The 19,957-nt window shown below is 43.1% G+C and overlaps 1 protein-coding gene across 2 annotated transcripts in view; it reads left to right on the top strand.

The window, feature by feature from the left end:
• The window catches only part of HSF2BP (heat shock transcription factor 2 binding protein), a 99,844-nt gene extending 81,050 nt beyond the window's left edge, over positions 1 to 18,794 (top strand). For both annotated transcript variants that reach the window (XM_035030091.1, XM_035030090.1), the window contains one exon: positions 17,274 to 18,794. In XM_035030091.1, the coding sequence (XP_034885982.1) occupies positions 17,274 to 17,482 (209 nt within the window). In that variant the 3' untranslated portion in view covers positions 17,483 to 18,794. The remainder of the gene's footprint in view (positions 1 to 17,273) is intronic.
• The last annotated feature ends 1,163 nt before the right edge of the window (positions 18,795 to 19,957 follow it).

Raw genomic sequence — 19,957 nt, forward strand, 5'->3', positions numbered from 1 at the left:
GTCATGTGGAACAGCGGCTTTCAGAAAATGATTTTTCTAGGACCACTGTGCCAGCAAGTGGGGGAGCCAGGATCAAACACATGCAGGGGTGTGGCCGGTGGCTTCTGGAGAAAATGCTCACTCTTACATTCACTCTCTGTGGATTCATTTCATTTTTTCCCCTGCACATCAGTGAGCTCACAAGTAACCAGGCACACTGCTGGTGTCCTGGAGTGGGTGGGGAAGGCTGGGCTTCAGAGTTGCTCTAGTGAGGGGTGGCTGGGCCAGGGCATCATATGAATTTGAGAGAGGAGAAGCAAGACAGACTGAGGGGCTGAAGGGCTAGGGATGGAAGGAGTGAGGTCTGTAGTAGTAGAAGATAGGAGAGGAGCGAACTAGCTGAGGGGAGAGGCAGCCAACCAAGCAGAGGAGTGTCTGTGAATGCATTTAAAGCAGAGGAGTGGCAAGAATTTCATTGGGTATGAGAGATCTTGTGGGTCTTCTAGGGTCTGCATTTGTATCAGGTGACCTCTTGAGGATCCCTGGATTGTTTGCAATGAAGAATATGTTTATGCATCTTTATGTTTTGAATATATGTGAATTTATTATGAAATATGAAATTATTATCCATGACTAATATTGTATGCAACATAATGTAGTATATAAAGTATTTCTGACTTCTGGGTCCTGTGACACCATCCATTTATTTGTTTGTGACACCACCTTACTCTTTGATATGTTGTATGGCACATGTTCTAATTTAGATTGGCTTATTTAATTTCCAAATATTTGAAGATTTTCCATATATTTTTTTATTATTTTTTTTAAGTAGGCTCCATGCCCAGTGTGGAGCCCAGTGCAGGGCTTGAACTCACGATCCTGAGATTAAGACCCCAACTGGAGCTGAACCACCACGAGTCCCTATTTTATTTGAATTCTAATTTATTTCCACTGTGGTCAGAGAACATACTATGTATGATTCCAATCCTTCTAAATTTATTGAGACTGTTTTATAGCCCCAAATATAGTCTATCTTGTAAATGCTTCACATGCACTTGAAAAAAATGTGTGTTCTTCTGTTATTGGGTGGCATTTTGTATAACTGTCAGTGCTTTGAAGGTGGTTGATGCTGCTGCTGAGGTCTTCTCTATCCTTCCTGGTTTTCTGTCTACTTATCCTATCAGTTATCAGGAGAGGGATGTCAAAATCTGTGACCATCTCTGTGGATTTCGTTTTCCTTTCACTTCTCTCAGTTTTCACTTCATGTGTTTTGCAGCTCTGTTAGTAGGCGCATACATGTTTAAGGCTGTTATGTCTGCTTAAGGAATTGATCATTACACGGTATCCTTCCTTATCGCTGGTCATGATCCCTCCTCTGAATTCCACTTTGTTGAGGTCAGTACAGCCACTGCAGCTTTCTTCTCATTAGTATTAACATATCTATTTATATGTATGTATATACAAAATACACGTGTAAAAGTACATAATATATATTAAATGTATATATACATCAAAAGCATATTTCCATTATTGGAAATGGAACAAAAACCCTGCCTTTATATTTAATGTGACTTCCTTGTGTTGACCTTAAAAATAAAACTGCCAGTTAACTTACCAGCAAGAACGGGTTTATCTGGGAATGACAGAATTGCAGCCCACAAGCAGCTAGCTAAGGCAACACCGTAGACAAGTCAGGAGAGCAGAGTAGAGGAGGCTCTTTATTATAGAGGATGGGAGGGGGTTGGGGCTCGGGCTGTTGTAAACAGAAAGCACAGCAGCCAGTAGGAGCTCTGGTTCCATTCCTTGCCCGGTGCTTCCTTACACGCTCTATCCTCTGTGCTCAGTAAAAACTCTGGGATGGCTGTGTGCTCTTGGTTACTGACAAGAGAATGCGACTCCCTTACTTGGCACAGCCTGGCAGTTTGGGAGTACCACATCTGGTATTCATATCCTGGCCTTCTGACTACAAACCCTCTGCCTGAGCTTGTGTGTTTTCTCCTGGGCCATGCTGAATCTATAAACTCCACCAACATGGAATGTGAAATGTAGAAATTATGTGTTGCCTTCATTTAATAGACACTATGCCATTCTGAGAATTCTGTGTTTGCCAGGGGTATTTCTGTTATGCTTATTGACATCTGCTTATTTTAATGTATTTTGACATGTGTTGAAGTGGGACTAATTCGGTTGTGGCTCAGGCTCTGCCTGTGTATTAGAGCTGATCCATCTGCCATGCAAGAGTATTTTAGAAAAGGAGCAAATTCCTACTTGGGCTAAGTAACACCTTTCCCACTTCCCTCTGTGTGTGATCTGTTGTCTAAAGTGTCATGTTGAAAAAGTTGAGGAGTGATTTTGGAAAGAGGGAAGTGAGGAATCTGTTGCTGGAGTGTAATTCAGAAACAGATGAGCTAATGGAAGAAGCCAAGATGTTCACATCCATTATGAGGGCATTTTAATTCATAAAGGTTGAAGTTATAATATCTCTGGATTTTTAAAGAAAAACTTAGAAGTAAATAAAGTAACCTACTACATAAAGTTCTCCTAATTCACCTCAGAGTCATCTAATGGTTGATGCATTAGGTTCCCAGGCCTTCAAAATCCACTTGTCTAGTGGGAGCCTCTCCAGATGCCCCATCCCCACATCTGATCATTCCTTATTGAGTGTCCCGTGGTAAATATTACAAATGGAGTTATCTTTGCACTTTCTGATCTCATGCTTATGAACGGGCTGGAACTATTTTAATTTAAGAAAAGATCTCTAGGTAAGAGAGACTAGAGGTTGTATTTCTTTGTCTCCCATAAAGTATGTGTTGAGCTTGGCATCCCATCTGTAGTCCCTGCTGCTGAACTGGGGGTTTACCTGCCCCCATGGCAGTGGGTGCCCCGGGCCGGGCGCCCTGCAGCTTGCAGCCCTTGGGCAGCTCACTTACTACAGGTAGTCATTGAGCTCTGAGCCGTCTGAGGAACTGCAGGTTCAGAAGTGAACAAGACGGAATTCTTCCCCATGGAACTTATATTCAGGTGGAGAGACTCCACGACAAACAGAATGGCGTATGTCATTTGATACGGATAAGGGCGGGGCAGCACGAGGGGCTAGCGGGTGATGGGGCGGGGCTGCTCTCCAGGTATTTGAGCGAGGCCTGCATGAACTGCAGGGCTAGCCACGCAGAGGTCTGAGGGCAGAGCCTCACAGCCAAGGAAGGGCAGTGAGAAGGCCCTGTGGCAGCCACGGGTGAGGAGAATGTGGGAGTGGAAAAGGCTGGCGAGGGTTGGGGAGCGTCAGGAGAGCCAGAAGGAGCTTGAGAAACCGCCCGTCAGACCAGGGCCTGCCCCTGCTCAGAGCACTGTCCAAGGTCTTAACAGCTGTCTCCAGGCCTTGACAGTTTCAGTGCAGGAGGAAGAGAAGGAGGGAGCACAAAGAAGCGAGACGGGGTGGGAGGAAAACCAGGAGGATGTGGTGTCCTTGAGGCCCAGGGAAGGCACCATTGCCCGATGCAGCAAGCCACTGTGCCATGAGCTCCCGAGCCAGCAAGCCATAGTAGGTGGTAGGCTGGGGAGGCAAGGGGCTCAGCTGTGTGGGTGTTGGGTGGGTTAGGGGGCTAAAGCCCAGCCGCTCGGTCCCTCCCCTTGGTCAGTGGTGCATGGACAAAGCTCAGATAAGCTGCCAGTTCGGTGCGGCACGACCGTTTAAATATACACTCAGCGTTGGACACCTCCCCAGGACGTGGGGTCAGAATCTAAGGCAGCGACACTGATGTTTGCGTATGGCTCACAGATGGGCTCTGAAGGCAGTTCCAGGAGAGGCTCCAATGACGTTCTGGGCAGTGGCGGTGTCGTTGGAATGAGGATGTAGTCTTCATCCCTGACTGCTTTGGTGGCAGGTCCGGAACTCTTGATGGAAGGGTTCCTCTCACCACTGGAAGTGCCCGGAAGACCCCCACCCCTGGCTGTTTCTGTTTCCTACATCAGCCGCCTGGTAGGACCCTCCAGGCTGAAGAGCTCTTTCCTGGAGCAGGGGCACGGGCGCTGCCGACCCCCACCCTCTTCCGCCAGAGCAAACTGTTGATGGGGAGACCGGTTTGCTTCTGTTTGGTTTTGTTTCATCTAGTAGATCTTGATTTTTGTGGGGAGAAGTTAAAAATAAAATCATATTTTAATTGTTCTTGTAATTTAACAGGGTTCTGTGGTCAAACCTTTTGTAGTCACCTTGAAATTCATGGGTTTTATCAATCTCTCTCTCCTTTAGTCCAGACAGGTTGAAGCGTGCTCACCTTCCCTTTCCCATGCTTGCTTGTCAAGATTATCACTGCATTCCCCAGGCATGTTGCTTTTTTGGGTTGGTTTCATCTTCCATCAGATCTTTGAGAGAAGATAGGGCAAGGTGTTGGGCTCTCGGGAGCTCATCCCCTAGAGGACCCCAGTGGCAGAAGAGCTCTGCTGCTGGCCAAGGGGCTATTCACAGAAGGTTGGCAGGACGCTTGGCCAGGGTTAGATGCTTCCCGTGAAAGTATTTGCTCACTGTTTTTGTATCGAAGTGCTAAATTTACTCAGACTGTTATTTTAATATGAGGACTCATATGGCAATATTAAACATTATGAATTTGATCTGTCTTAATGCTTAAGGCTCAATAATTGTCTCCTGGTTAGAGAATTAGAGAATCAGGTTTGGTTGATTTGTGAAGATAGATTTTGGTTTTATTTTAATGGGATTTTTTTGAATGAATTTTTCCTCCACCACAGAGAAGTAATTTTAGAGAAATCTTTTGTGGTGTTTCAGGAGTAACATGCACTTACATTTATAGGTAAGGGCACGTGGCTGCCTCCATAATCTGAAATAGTCAGATGTCATTGTTGGGCCCTTCAGATATCTGGGAAAGTGTGTTCTCACCAGAGGGACCAGCGGTGCAAGAGCCCCGGGCCGCAGTGTCCTGCTTTGTTGGAAGGACACCAAAGGCCTGCATGGCAAGAACGGGTCGCTGGTGGAGAGAGTGGGGTGAGGTTTGTTCCGTGTGGTGTGGAAATGGCTATTTATGGGATGCCAACTACGTGCCGAGCATTTCGGTAGACACTTATGTCTCCTCATTTGGTCTTTATGGTAACGATGTGGATGATTTAAACCTCAGTTTACAGCTGAGAACACAAACGCCTAGCAAGCCTTTGTTTCAATAATTTCGCTGAGATGTTGGTGGTGAGTGACTCTAAATGACATGTGTCGCCTCCGTATGCTACTGCTGCCCCCTGTCATGGAGGTAGCTCCCAGTTCACCTCAGATTTTAGCTTATGCGTTTAACGTACGGATTTTTAAAGACAAGGGTGATCACCAGGTAAGTAAAGAGAGAGAGATGTGTCTGTTTTAATTTCAAGCATGACTGAGAACAGAAGGACCCTCTGAACATATATGTGAGCATGCATTGGGGCGTGTGTGCACGAGTGTGTGTGTGAGCGTGTGTGTGCGAGCACATGTGTGTGAACGCGGGTGTGCGCGGGTGTGCGTGAGCGTGTGTGCATGAGCGTGTGTGCGTGTGAGCGTGAGTGTGTGAGCGTGTGTGAGTGTGTGCATGTGAGCGTGTGTGTGCGCGTGTGAGCATGTGAGTGTGAGCGTGTGTGTGTGTGTGAGCGTGTGTGTGTGCATGTGTGTGTGCGAGCTGTGCTTTAAGGAGCCGGTTCAGCCGTCAGGAAATCCACTGGGCTGGGTCTGGTGAGTTCTCTTTGTGTCCGTGGGAATGCCTGTGTTTGAGAAGTATGGCACTGGGCATCCGTGCCTGTGACAAGATCAGATACAGGGTGTGTGGAGGTCTCAGTGACCTGTCCTTGTCCTCTGGTCCTTAATTAGCTACAGCTTAATTCCCAGAGTACTGTTTCGCCATGTCCTTCCTTCCCCTGCCCAGTAGAACACCTGTCACCATCTGGAGAACTAGGGTGCAGGGGACCCAGTTTGGGACCCATAGAGCTAACTTGATGATGGGGCAGGTTTGGAGAATGGGAAGGGATAGCGAGGGGGAAGGTGGGCAAAGGGAGTTCTTAGACCTTCCTTCCTGTCGGAAGGACAGTGTGCCTGTCGGGCTTCTTTCTAAGGAACCTGGGTCAGCACATACCAGCTTCAGGGTAGAACATTTCAGTTCTGCTTGTATTCAAAGAAATGCAATTTAAAAATTCCTTATCATCTTATTGAAATATGGTTACATCCTGACCTTCCGGTTTGGATTTCCCCCCAAATCCCTACAGATATTAATAGGGAAGTTGCCTGCCGCCAAGTCTGTGGCCAGCAGTCAGTCTTCTGTCTCGGTGACCAGCCCAGCATGGGCAGTGTGCACAGGGTTGGCACACCTTGCAGAGCTGGTTGTGGGTGTGATGCGTTACTCAAACCTGACTACAGGCACGGCTCCTTCCAGATGCTGCTGCTGGGGACAGATGTGACTGTGTGAGCTGCGTGCCTATCAGAGGTGTTTGTGACAGACACCAGTGGCGTGAGAGCTCAGAGCTGTGGAGGATGTCACCCGGGGAAGTCACACTGCTCATGGCTCTCCTTGCATACTTCTCTCTCACATATCCTCCTCACTCCCAAATGTAAAAACATTTACAAAGAAATCTGTGTACTGTTTAGGAGGAAACAGGGTATGGTGCCGTGATTTCCTGTCCATCTAAGTGCTCAGTAGGACTTTATGAGAAGCAAACATCCCCAGAATGTCAGGAGGGGACTAACTTGATACAAATGTAGAAAAAAACCTAAGCAGAATATTATTTCATTTGTTTTGAGTTGCCTGAGCTTTAATAATGAAATAGTGCTTAGAAAAATAGTGAGGTCTACATAAATGATTTTCAAGGAGAGGCAAACTAATCTGTGTTGATAGGAATCAGAACATCAGTTGTGTAAGGGTAGGGATTGACTGGAAGGGAAGGGATATGAGGGAACTTTGTGTTGATGGAAATGTTCTGTATCCCATTAGGACTATGGTTTATATGGGTGTATACATTTGTCAAAACTTCTTGAATTGTACATGTAAGATTTGTGCAGTTGATGTAAAATTTAACTTCATTTTGACAAGACCATCCAAGAAAAATGTTTTTATTCACATAATTTTACACTCTGTGTAATAATTAAGAAGCAGAGTTTATTTTATGTATCCTTGTTTTTATTCTTTATTTTTTCTTGGTGTTCCAAGATTATTTCTTTTATCACTTTTTTCCTGTTTAGAGAATGTACTTTAGCAGTTTTCTCTTTAGTTTATTCTTTCGGACTTAGAGAAAAGTTGCAGAAGTTGTACATATGAGACTGTACAAAGAAAGAAAAAAAATATTGAAAGCCGTGTGAGAAAAAGGTCACTGAGACATCCACACACCCATGTGATGAGAAAATAATTTGGTGATACTCACCCTGCTTCCCCTAATGTTAACACCTTCTGTAACCATAGACTAGTTATTGAGACAGGAAATTCACATTGGTACACTATTAGAACCTCATCTTTAGCTCTCGTTAGAATTTTGCCAATTTTCCTACCAATCTTCTTTTTCTAAAAACAGATGTAACTCATAAACAATGAAATTCAACTATTTATAGTGTATAATTCAGTCGTTTTTAGTATGTTCACAGAGTTGTGCAAGCATGACCACCATCTACCTAATTTTAGAATATTTTCATCACTACTAGTAGAAATCACCATGCCCATTAGCAGTCACTCCCCATTCTCTTCACCCAGCCCCTGGAAACTGCTAATCTGCTTTCTATATCTATGGATTTACTTTAATCTGGGCCATTCATAAAATTGGAATTGTATACTTTGTAGATTCTTTCATTTAGCATGTTTTCACAGATCATCTGTGTTGTAATGTGTATCAATACTTCATTCCTTCTCATTGCCAAATGTTCCATTGTGTAAATATACCACATTTTGTTTATCCATTTGTCACTTGATGGACATTTGGGTTATTTCCACTTTGGGGCTGTGTTATGAATTGTCAAATTAACACTTATTAAGTGGAGCAAAGGTTGCTGGATGGTGGGCTGCAGTTCAACAATAGACCACAAGAAGAATTGAAAAAGAGGTCCTGGAGGACACCTTGAGGGGCCACACAGGGAGGTGAACACAGAGTGCAGACAGAGGGAGGCAGGATGTGGGCCAGGTGCCTTTATCGGGTCTGTGGGTGGAATACTCTGGGGTTCCCGGGCTAGGGCTGGACTGGTCAGTTCAAACCAGAAGAGTGGGGCTCAGGTAAGCCCCACGGGGCACTCATCTAAGAGACACGTAAGGGGAAGATGCTGGGAGGTGGGGCGGGGGGCTTTTCATCAGGGCTATGGGAGAAGTCCTACCAGGGACTTAACGTTTGCTTGTGACTCGGTTGGCTGTTTTCTAGGGCACACACGTGCTTGAGAGGCTACCATTGGTTTCAGGTCCCTTCAGGCATTTGACCAAACGAAATGGATGGTGAGGCAGCAATCTTAGGGAGTAGCTGAGCTACACTCTCAACAGGTTGTTATTGAACAGTGCTGCAGCAAATGTTCCTGTACAAATTTTTGTGTGGGGTAGCCTTGCTGTTAGAGTAGTCTGCTGGTGACAGATTTTCTTAATTTTCTTTCATCTGAGGATGTCTGGAGTTCCTGTTCATTTCCGAAGGACATTTTCACTGGGTATAGGATTCTGGGTTGATGATTCTTTTCTTTCACATGTGGAAAGTGTTGTGTCACTTTGTTCTGGCCTCTGTGGGTTCTGGTGAGAGATCCAATATCACTGGATTGTTTTTCCTCCCATGGGCAACGTGTCATTTCTCTCTTGCAGCTTTCAAGATTTATTTTCTTTGTTTTTGGCTTTCAGAAGTTTGGCTATGATGTGTCTTGGCATAGATTTCTTGAGGTGTATCCCAATTTGAGTTTGCTCAGCTTTTTGGATCTGTAGGTTTGTGTTCTGCCAAATAGGGTAAAATCTCAGCCATTGTTTCTTAAGAGTATTTTCCAGCCCTGCAATGATACAAATGTTAGCTCTTCTTTACAGTCCCGTTGGACCCAGGGGCTTTGTTTATTTTTTCTGTCTTTTTTCTCTCTGTTATTCAGATTGGGTGGTTTCTGTGGTCCTATCTTCCAGTTCACTGATCTTTCCTCTGTCCCTTCTGTTCTTTCTCTATCAAGTTTTTAATTTCGGTCATTGTATTTTTCAGTTCTAATGTTTCCCCTTTGTTCTTTGTATCTTTGATTTCTTTGCTGAGGCTTTTTTTTTTTTTTTTTTCATTTGCTTCCAGCAGGTTGCAGTTGCTCATTGAATAACTTTTATATTGGCTGCTTAAGAACTCTCATCAGATAATCTTCATATTTACGTTGTTTTTGTGTTGGAGTCAGGTGAATGCCTTTTCTCACTCTGTTTGATTCACTCATCTCCCAACCCATAATTGAGCCATCTATAGGAATTTTCTCTGTCTCAAGTAATAAGTTTTTCATGACTGTTTTAAAAGATAAATTGAGTAGTTATAGCTCAGAATTTGCTAATCTGTGGCCCGAACAGACCTAAGTTCTGTGTTATTTTCCTCCTGTACAGTTTTGGTAAATATGCTGATTACCTTTCTCTTAGTCTGTATTCCCTACCAGGCTGATTCTCTTCTTCCATGTGTGTTGACCTTCCTGATACTGTCTGTGTATCCCATGTCATCTTCTCTCTTGGTATACTTCCTTGTTTAGGTGGAGCAAGTCCTGTCATGTCTCCAGAGAATGGGTGTGTGGGAGACAGAACTTTTGAGATATTATGTGTTTGGATTGTCTTTATTTTACCCTCACCTATAATAGTCATAGTTTGGCTGGGTATAGAATCCTAGGTTAGAATTATTTTTTATTTCTGAATTTTGAAGACGTTATTACTTTATCTTCTAATGTCCAATGTTGAGCAGTTTTGATTCCTAACTCTTTGTATGTGATCTGTTTTTCCCTCTAGAAGCTTATAGAATCTTCTCTTTGTTTCATATTTTGAGCTGAAATTTTATGCTGATATGTCTGGTGTATTACATATATATTTTATTAATTTTGGTGGAAACTGAAAGGGTCCCTTTCAGTTTGGAAACTTACGTCTTTTAGTTCTAGTAATCTTTTTTCAATTATTTTGAATTATTGAATCATTATCGAGTGATTTCCTTTCTCTGTTGACTCAGTTTTTTCTTTTTGGACTGTTATTTGGATGTTGAGCCTCCTATTCTAGTCCTCTTTTTCTTCTATTCTCCATCTCTGTTTTTTTTTAGCACCACTTTTGAGAGATTTCCTCAACTTTACTTTCCGCCTTCCTATTGAGGTCTTCATCTCTACTATCATACATTTAATTTCTAACTGCCTTTTTTTTTTTGGAATTAAAAAATATAACATCTCATTCTTGCTTAATGGATGATATAACTTCTTTCTATCTCTTTGAGGAAGGTATTAATATTTTTTAAAAATTTTCTTCTCATTGCACACTCTTTTCTTTTCCCTCCTTTTGTTTCTGTTGAAAATGATGGCCATCTTTTTCTTACGGGTCTGGTGATGGGCATTGTCTTCTCATGCTTAAGGGTGAGATTTATAATACAACACCCATTCATGATAGAAACCCTCAACAAAGTAGGTCTAGAGGGAACATACCTTAACGTACTAAAGGCCATATATGAAAAACCCACAGTGAACATCATATTCAGTGGGGAAAAACTGAGAGCTTTTCCCCTGAGGTCAAGGTCAAGACAAGGATGTCTACTTCCATCACTTTTATTTAACATAGTACGAAGTCCTACCCACAGCAATCAGACAACAAAAGGAAATAAAAGTCATGCAAATTGGTAAGGAAGATTAGGAAAACTTTCACTATTTGCAGATGACATGATACTCTGTATAGAAAACCCTGAAGACTCTACCAAAAAACTACTAGAACTGATAAATGAATTCAGTAAAGTCACAGGATACAAAAATCAACAAGAGGAATATGTTGCATTTCTGTACACTAATAATGAAGCAGCAGAAAGTGAAATTAAGAAAACAATCCCATTTACAATTGTACCAAAAATAATAAAATACCTAGGAATAAACTTAACCAAAGAGGTGAAAGATCTATACTCTGAAAACTATAAAACATTGATGAAAGAAATTGAAGGTGACACAAAGAAATGGAAAGACATTCCATGCTCATGGATCAGAACAGATATTGTTAAAATGCCTATATACCCAAAGCAGTCTACAAATTTAATGCAATCCCTATCAGAATACCAATAGCGTTTTTCACAGAACTAGAATGAACAGTCCTAAAATTTGTATGGAACCACAAAAGACCCCGAATAGCCAAAGCAATCCTGAAAAAGAAAAAAAAAATATGGAGGTATCACAATTCCAGACTTTAAGTTCTATTACAGAGCTGTAGTTATCAAAATAGTGTGGTACTGGAACAAAAACAGACACATAGACCAACACAACAGAAATAAACCCAAAGAAAGCCCAGAAATAAACCCACAATTATATGGTAAATTAATCTTTGACTAAGGAGTAAAGAATATGCAATGGGAAAAAGACAGTTTCTTCAACAAATGGTGCTGACCATAGGTCAGCACCGTTGGGTGTTTTCTCTTAGGTCGTTCAGATTGGCTGGAGAGGACTCATAACAGACTCATAATAAACTCATAACAGTTTATAGGCAGAGGCCTATAAACTCTGGAAACAGAGTAGGGAAGAGGGAGTGTCTTAGAATTTATGGGTATGTTTTCACATAATTCATGTGTTTTCCAGAGAGAGCCTCCATCTTCAATTGTGCCTAATGTCCCTGCTCCAGAGATTCTTTAGAAAATAAATAACCAGTCCTCCAGGGAAGGAGCAATTGCCTAGGGGCAGGGAATAAGAAAGAGGGTCCAAGATGTAATTGTTCCCTTTTTTAAAGGTCAGGCTTATTGAGTTAAAATTTTACATAGAGTGAAATCCACTTACTAGTACTGAGTTCTGTGAGTTGTGACATGCATATACCATGTAATCACTGCCGTAATCAAGACACAGGACTGTTTCATCACCGCAGAATATTCTCTGTGTCACTTTGTGATCATCCCCTCCTCACCTCCAGGCCCTGGCAACCGCAGATCTCTTTTCTCTTCCTGTAGTTTTGACATTTCCAGAATGGCATATAGAAACAATCATGACGTGTATAGATTTTAAAGTCCAGCTTGTTTCTCAGCATAATTCAAGATTCATCGTGTTTTTGTGTGTATGTATCAGTTGTTAATTTCTTTTATTGCTATTTATGTTTTTACTCTATGGAGATACCATGGTCTCTTTAGATCTGTTCATCAGTTGAAAGATGTTTGGGTTATTTCCAGATTTTGGCAACTATGAGCAAAGACACTGTGAATAAATTATTTGAAAATACATTTAACCAAAGAAGAGACATAAATGGGAAGTAAGCACGTGAAAAGATCTGTCTTTTCCAATATTTTGACAATTTTTATTGGGTTGTTTGTTATGGAGTATTTTTGAGTTTATATTCTGTATTCAGTTGGGTTTTTTAATAAATCTGATACATGTTTTACAAGTATTTTCTCCTGGCCTACTGGTTCATCTTTTCATTTCCAAACTATGTCTTTTGAAGAGCAGATGTCTTTAATTTTGCTAGAGCTTATTCATTTTTTTTCTTGTATGGATTGTGCTTTTGGTTTTATATCTTAGGAATTCTTACAAACTCAAGGTTACAAAGATTTTCTCTTGTTTTCTTCTAGAAGTTCTTGGTGTTTTAGGTTTTACATTTAAGTCTATTATTAATTTTAATGTAAGTTTTATATGTGAGGCAAGGTATGGATTCAAGTTCTCTGTTTTTACATATGGGTGTTCAATTTTTCCAGCACCAGTTTTTGAAAAGGCTATTATTTTTAAAATTAATTTTTTTATGGTGCAAAAAGGTGCTTTCATTATAGCACTGGGATGGGACCATAGGCTAAAAGAGCTGCACTGGGGTTGGTGAGGAGTGACTGATTATCTACTTTTAACTTTGTGGAGGGAGGGGCGGGGTAGAGATAACGTAAGTTTCTAAGGCATTTCTTTCTGTTTGCTGAAAGTAGGGCGTACTGGATCTTGAAGGTCTGGCTGTTTGTCAAAATAAGGCTGTATTTAGTTTTTGATGAAATATCAACATTAAGGCAGCCATGAGTTACTTGAGGAATCTTTTTTTTTTTTTTTATGATTTATTTATTTTAGAGAGAGGGAGAGTGAGAGCATGTGGGGAGAGGGGCAGAGGGAGAGAATATTCCAGCAGACTCCCTGCTGAGTGTGGAGCCTGACACGGGGCTCTGTCTCACCACCCGTGAAATCATGACCTGAGCCGAAACTAAGAGTTGGACACTTAACTGACTGGGCCGCCCAGGCGCCCTGAGGAATCTTTTTTTTTTAATTAATTAATTTAAGTAATCTCTATGCCCAGCGTGGGGCTTTAACTCACAACCCCGAGATCAAGATTCCCACTCTCCACTGACGGATCCAGCCAGGCAACCTGAAAAGGCTATTATTTTTTTCGATTAAAATGCATTTCTAAAAAAAATATAAAATGCATTTATATGTCTGTTGAGATTTTACAAAACTGTGGTCTGTTCCAGTGTTCTCTAATCCTGTTTCATTTATCTCTATGATTGTCCCTTCACCAGTATCACACTGCCTTGATGACTCTAAGTTTTGAAATCAAGTACTCTGAGTCTTTCACTGTTTTTCTAAATTGTTTTGGCTGTCCTAGTTCCTTCACTTTTCCAAATAAATTTGAGAATTAGTTTGTTGATTTTTAAAAAAAATTTTTTTTTAAAGACTTTATTTATTTTTTTGACAGAGAGAGACACAGTCAGAGAGGGAACACAAGCAGGGGGAGTGGGAGAGAGAGAAGCAGGCTTCCCACGGAGCAAGGAGCCCGATGTGGGACTCGATCCCAGGACCCCGGGATCATGACCTGAGCTGAAGGCAGACGCTTAACTGACTGAGCCACTCAGGCGCCCCATTTGTTGATTTCTACAAACAAGCTTATAGGACTTTGATTGGGATAGCACTGAATATGTAGATCACTGGGTAGATTGACCTCGTAACAATATTGGGTCTTCTGGTCCATAAGTACGTTATATCTCTCAATTTACTTAGGTTGTCTTTACTTTCTCACATCAGTGTTTTATGGTTTTTAGCATACAAAACGTGCACATATTTTATAAGATTTATACCTAAATGTTTTATGTTTTTGGTGCTATTGTAAATGATAGTCTTTTTTTTCTTAATAAAGAATTTATTTAAATAGAAAATATTTAAATATATTTTTTTAAAATCTTATTTTATTATGTTATGTTAATCCCCATACATTACATCATTAGTTTTAGATGTAGTGTTCCACAATTCATTGTTTGTGTATAACACCCAGTGCTCCCTGCAGTACGTGCCCTCCTCAATACCCACCACCAGGCTAACCCATCCCCCCACCCCCCTCCCCTCTAGAACCCTCAGTTTGTTTCTCAGAGTCCATCGTCTCTCATGGTTCGTCTCCCCCTCTGATTTCCCCCCCTTCATTTTTCCCTTCCTACTATCGTCTTTTTTTTTTTTTTAAATATATAATGTATTATTTGTTTCAGAGGTACAGATCTGTGATTCATCAGTCTTACACAATTCACATTCTGTTTCCAATGTATCCTTATTGAAATGTGGATACAGTTGATCATTGTATGCTGACCTTGCTAAACTCAATTAGTTTGTGTTGTTCATGGGTTCTGTGTTTTTACTGATTTTCTCTCCTTACTTTTTAAAATCAGTAATGGAAATAACATTAAAGTTTTCAGCTCTAATTGTGAATCGATTTGCCTGTAGAATTCTATCATATTTAGCTTTGGTCTTTTGAAGCTCTGTTATTCAGTACATACATAATTGAGACTGTTAGGTCTTCTTGCTGTCTTGACCTCTCTATCATTAGGGAGTGTTACTCCGTAGTCCTGGTAACATTTCTTGTTCTGAAGTCTACTTTGTTTAGTAATAATATAGGCTCTGTAGCCCTCTTTTAAGTAGTGTTTGTTTGGCATATTTTAAATATTTGTTTTTACTTTTAACCTTTGTCTTTATCTTGGGTGTCTTGTGGGCAATGCATAGTGAAGTCTTGCTGTTTTATGCATTCTCTGTTTTCTAATCAGTGTGTTTATACTGTTTTCATTTAATGTATATAGAAAGAAATACAAAAATATCTCCAGTTTCTTTTTTCCTCTTTTTTTGTTTGTTGTTGGATTATTTTAATACTCTGTTTTATCGATACTGCTGGCTTCTCATTTACACTTTAAGAACTTTTTTATGATTTGCCCTAGGGTTTACAATACAACCTTAATTAATCTTTAAATAGTACTGCACTGCTTCAGATGTCCTGTGGGAACCCTACAGCAGTGCTTTCCCATCTCCTATTTAGTTCAGATTCCTTTTCTAGTTGTTCTTGTAGCTGGGTCATCTCGGAGCCTGGCTCTGTTGATTACTTTATCACTCCACCGTGGGCCTTTTGTTTCCCTTGCTTTGTTGTAATTTCTGATTGAATGTTAGACATTGTGTGCAGGGCAATAGAGCAAACTTCTTCTGTAATGGGCTGGATAGTAAATATCTTTAGGGCCATGTATGGTTTCTGCTGCATATTCTTCTCCCCCCTCTCTCTTTTTTAAAAACTATCCCTTTAAAATATAAAAATCACTCTTAGCTTACAGCCTATACAGAAATGTTTCCTGGGCTACGTTTGGTCTCTGGGCCGTAGTGTAACCAGCCTCTGCAGCAGAGAATGAGGTAGCTGGTGTGCACCTGTGGACATGGCCAAGCCTCTTCTTCTGCCGGGCTGTCAGTGCGGGATGGGATGGGTGTGGGTTTGGTGCTGCTGTGCTTGCCTCCTGTGTACCCACAGGCTTCAAATGCCTCACTTCTCCTTGTGCTAAGTGAGGGTGAGGGCCGAGCTGCCCAAGAGTCTTCCTCAGTGCCCTGTTCCACCCTTAGATGTTGGCCTTCCCTTTGCGTCTGTGTTCGGGGGGTCTCCTTCCTTCCTTTTGCTCCTTTCCCAGCTGTAGACTGCTCTTATTGGCTGCTGGAAGTTTGCTGGGCTGATGCTGGAGGACAAAGGGAGTTCTTTGGTGTTTTGGTCCAGCTCCTGTCCATCTTTGTCTGGGTGGTGGGGCCTTCCTGGTGATCCTGTCCTCCTCCCTGTGGCAGCCACACTCTGCACCAGGTCTTTGGCAGGCCCGTACTGGGGAAAGTTGCCCCCTCCTCCCCCAAAGTAGGAGGATTCTAATGATCCAGGCCCAGGATGTCCTGCCCTCCCTCCTGGACAGAGTGCAGCAGTCTTCACTGGGCCCTGGGGGCCCTGGGTCAACAGCAAGAGCCTCTGGGCAGCCTTAGTGTGTGGCAGTTCTCACTGAGGACTTATTTAGTCTGCTCTTGCAATCCTACTCACTTCTTAAAAGGTTTAAGTGTAGTGCTAAGAAAGAGGTACCGATTTTGAGCCTGGTTGGAATTACGACATTCAATCAAGAAGTGGATCGATGGGGGCGCCCGGGTGGCTCAGTCGTTAAGCATCTGCCTTCGGCCCAGGTCATGATCCCGGGGTCCTGGGATCGAGCCCCACATGAGGCTCCCTGCTTGGCGGGAGGCCTGCTTCTCCCTCTCCCCTACTTGTGTTCCCTCTCTTGCTGTGTTTCTGTCAAATAAAATATTAAAAAAAAAAAAGAAGTGGATCGATGGCATACTAGAGTTTCCCCTAGGGACGAGTAAGTAGTAAGGAGAGTTGGATCCCTCCTAGTTTAGAATGCAGCTTTGCGTTGGGCTGTTTGTGTCTAGCTGTGTTTTAGTGGTGCCACCGTGCATGCAGGGCACCAGGTTCTGTAACTCTGGAGGGGACTCCTCAGGGACATGGCAACACTGTGCATCCTGTAGCCTGTGACTCTGGGGAGCCTGGGGGCCCTGGAGAGCTGCGTACCCGTACGTGTCCTCTGAGGACTGGTGTGCTTGCAGTACAGATGGAGCGCTACTTCTTAAAACAATCCGGTGTGGACAGAGTTGGAGCAAACAACATGAAGGCCTCATATTTTTAGTTCAGCATCTTAAAATTATTTGATTGTGAGTAATATTTGAAGATGGATGTCACTAAATCAGTGGTCATTGAGTTTTGTTGCGTCACTCTTAGGAGCTAAGCTTTTACCTCAAGAAGTGACACTGTTTCTCAGTCAGCTGGTAGTTACTGAACAGTCAGACCTGTCATTCAGAAAGGCCGAGAGCTCTCGAGGGATAGACTTTGCCACTGTTCCTGTAGAGTCTTATTCTAACCAGAAGTGTTCCCTCTCTCCCCCAGACCCAGACGCAGAGGTGTGTCTTCATGCACTGCGACTCGTCCAGTCTGTGGTCCTGGAGCCAGAAGTCTTCTCCAAGTCGGCCTCCGAGTTCCAGAGCTCCCTGCCCCTGAAGCGCATCCTGGCCATGGCCAAGAGCCGCAACCCTCACCTGCAGACCGTGGCCCAGGAACTCCTGGAGGACCTCCGCGCCCTGGAGCGTGATGCGTAGGGGCACTTGGTGTGTCCTTTCCCCTCCCCCAGGCCCCCACTTTGTGTTCCAAAACCATCACCGTGCACCATCTGTTATAGATGGTAGAACGTGAGTGCCTTGAGAGGAACGTGAATGCATATGTATCCACACAACTTTCCCCTGGAAGCGAAAGTACCTGTGGGTGGCTGGTTAGCCTGGCCAAGGGGCAGCCTGAGGAAGACTCCATCCTTCTGGAAAGGCCCATGTCCTATACCTGGAAGAGGGCCGCCTTCGAGCGACTTCTGCTGCTCGGGAGACTTTCGAGACCTGTGGGTTCCTCTGCACAAAGGGGATGAAATAACCACCTGCCCCATTGGTCAGCATTTTCCTGAGATACATGTTTTGAAAAACAATTCATTCTCTCTCTAGTAATTATAATTAATACCCTAAAATGCAAGTTTACCTTTAAACCTTTTGGTGAACCTGCTATTTCAGGTGACATTGGACATTTTAGTTCTGGTTTTTTTTGTGCCTGTTTTATTTTTGAATAAAGAAAGCCAGAAGAGTCATTGATGTGCACAACTACTCTTTTCTGAAATGTTATAAACTCGGTATTAGGAAGTCGTATATTATAATGCAGTTACTTGGTCGGTAGAAAAAACTCTCTTTACGTTGTTCTGGGCACTTGACTATACACTCAGAAGTCCCGCTTTTCTTATAAGAAATACCATGAAAAGGGCCTCCTAGACGAGAGCCCATGCCGTTGGGTGAAGTTCTTCAAATGACGTCTGCCAGTGTGTCCCAGGGTCCCCACAGCACGTAGATCCTTCTCAGCTGTGCCCGGGCCGCTGACAGAGCGCACGGGAGGACACACTTCATTTCTCACAGACACCGTGCGCGTGAGAGTGGAAGTTCCATCCAGGTCACCCCGTAAAGTCGCATCAGGGAGCGTGTTTGCTCCTTTCTTGCGCTGCTTCCCTCGTAGTGACGCTGCGGGGGCTCAGGCTCTGGGCACCTCTCGGGTGAAGGGAGGTGCTGACGGTCCCTGACGGTGGTGGCCTCGTGTATGTTTATAACCCGTGTCTGCTGTGGGGCATGTTAGAAGAACTTCATTTTTCTCTGAAGTCGATTTTATAGGCAACGTGAGGTTTATGGCTGAAGCTGAAGCCACGGGCATGGAGGAAGGTGGCGCGGGGCTGAATCTCAGGAGCCGACAGATTGTGGAACACTACCAGCTCATCAGAGCCAGGGAGCTGTTGTTAGAAGAGGCAATTTGCAATTCATGGGTGCAGAAGTCAGTCCATCTGTGGGCTGTGGTTCTGTAGGTCTGACTATTGGTGAATAAAATTGAGGATGTTGTGTGTTTGTACTTTTTCTAGCATGGTATTTTCTTTTTGGGTATTTGTTTGATAAGGTGATGGGAGATAAACTAGTGTAATTAGCTTGTGCTGCCTCTAGAATGCAGGGTCTTTTCCTGCCAAAGATGGGGTCTGCAGCGTAGAGAGACACGGCGCTGGGCCAAAGCATGTTTTATGTAGTTTGGCTAATTAGTAGATGGATGTGATGAAGAAGGATACTTTATTTCCTCCTAATTATGAAGTGCTATAGGGATAGCAAGAGTCCTCATGACAACTCCTTCAGGGAAAAACACATGACAAATGCATGTTTCGAGCATATATCATAGGAAAAGTACTTATGGCCAGTTTTAAGGTATGGCTTAGCCTTTCTAATATTACTGTTTCTCATGTGAAAGTCAAGGAGACACATGAGTTCTAACGAAGTATGAATAAAAGCATGTGCTTGGCAGTGTTTGGGGTCTCTTGTAAATTTAAAATCAGAAACAAAAGCAGTAAAATGGCACATGTATTTTTAAATTTATTTATTTATTTATTTATTTTTAAAGATTTTATTTATTATTTATTTGAGAGAGAGAGAGAATGAGAGAGAGTGAGCACATGAGAGGGGAGAGGGTCAGAGGGAGAAGCAGACTCCCTGCCGAGCAGGGAGCCCGATGCGGGACTCGATCCAGGGACTCCAGGATCATGACCTGAGCCGAAGGCAGTCGCTTAACCAACTGAGCCACCCAGGCGCCCTAAATTTATTTTTTTTAAGAATTTATTTATTTGACAGAGATAGTGAGAGCAGGAACACAAGCAGGGGGAGTGGGAGAGGGAGAAGCAGGCTTCCCGCGGAGCAGGGAGCCCGATGCGGGGCTCGATCCCAGGACCCCGGGATCATGACCTGAGCTGAAGGCAGACGCTTAACAACTGAGCCACCCAGGTGCCCCTAAATTTGTTTTTTAAAGAATTCCTCTTATGTTAAGTTGAGGCACTATTCTTTCTCCATGGTGCTGTCAGTTTGTCTGTAAAGGCATGGAGACTGCCAGGCCAGCCGCCAGGCCTCACACCGCCCTGCCCTGCCCCCGATGGTGCTCAGAGCTGCCCTCTTGCTCACGGAGCTGGGAGACCCTCGTTCAGAAGCAGACCCATACTGCAGCTTTGAGGATGGCTCTCC

The sequence above is a fragment of the Mirounga leonina genome, unplaced genomic scaffold, assembly GCF_011800145.1.
Source record: "Mirounga leonina isolate KUSES-001 unplaced genomic scaffold, KU_Mleo_1.0 Mir_353, whole genome shotgun sequence".
Lineage (NCBI taxonomy): Eukaryota > Metazoa > Chordata > Mammalia > Carnivora > Phocidae > Mirounga > Mirounga leonina.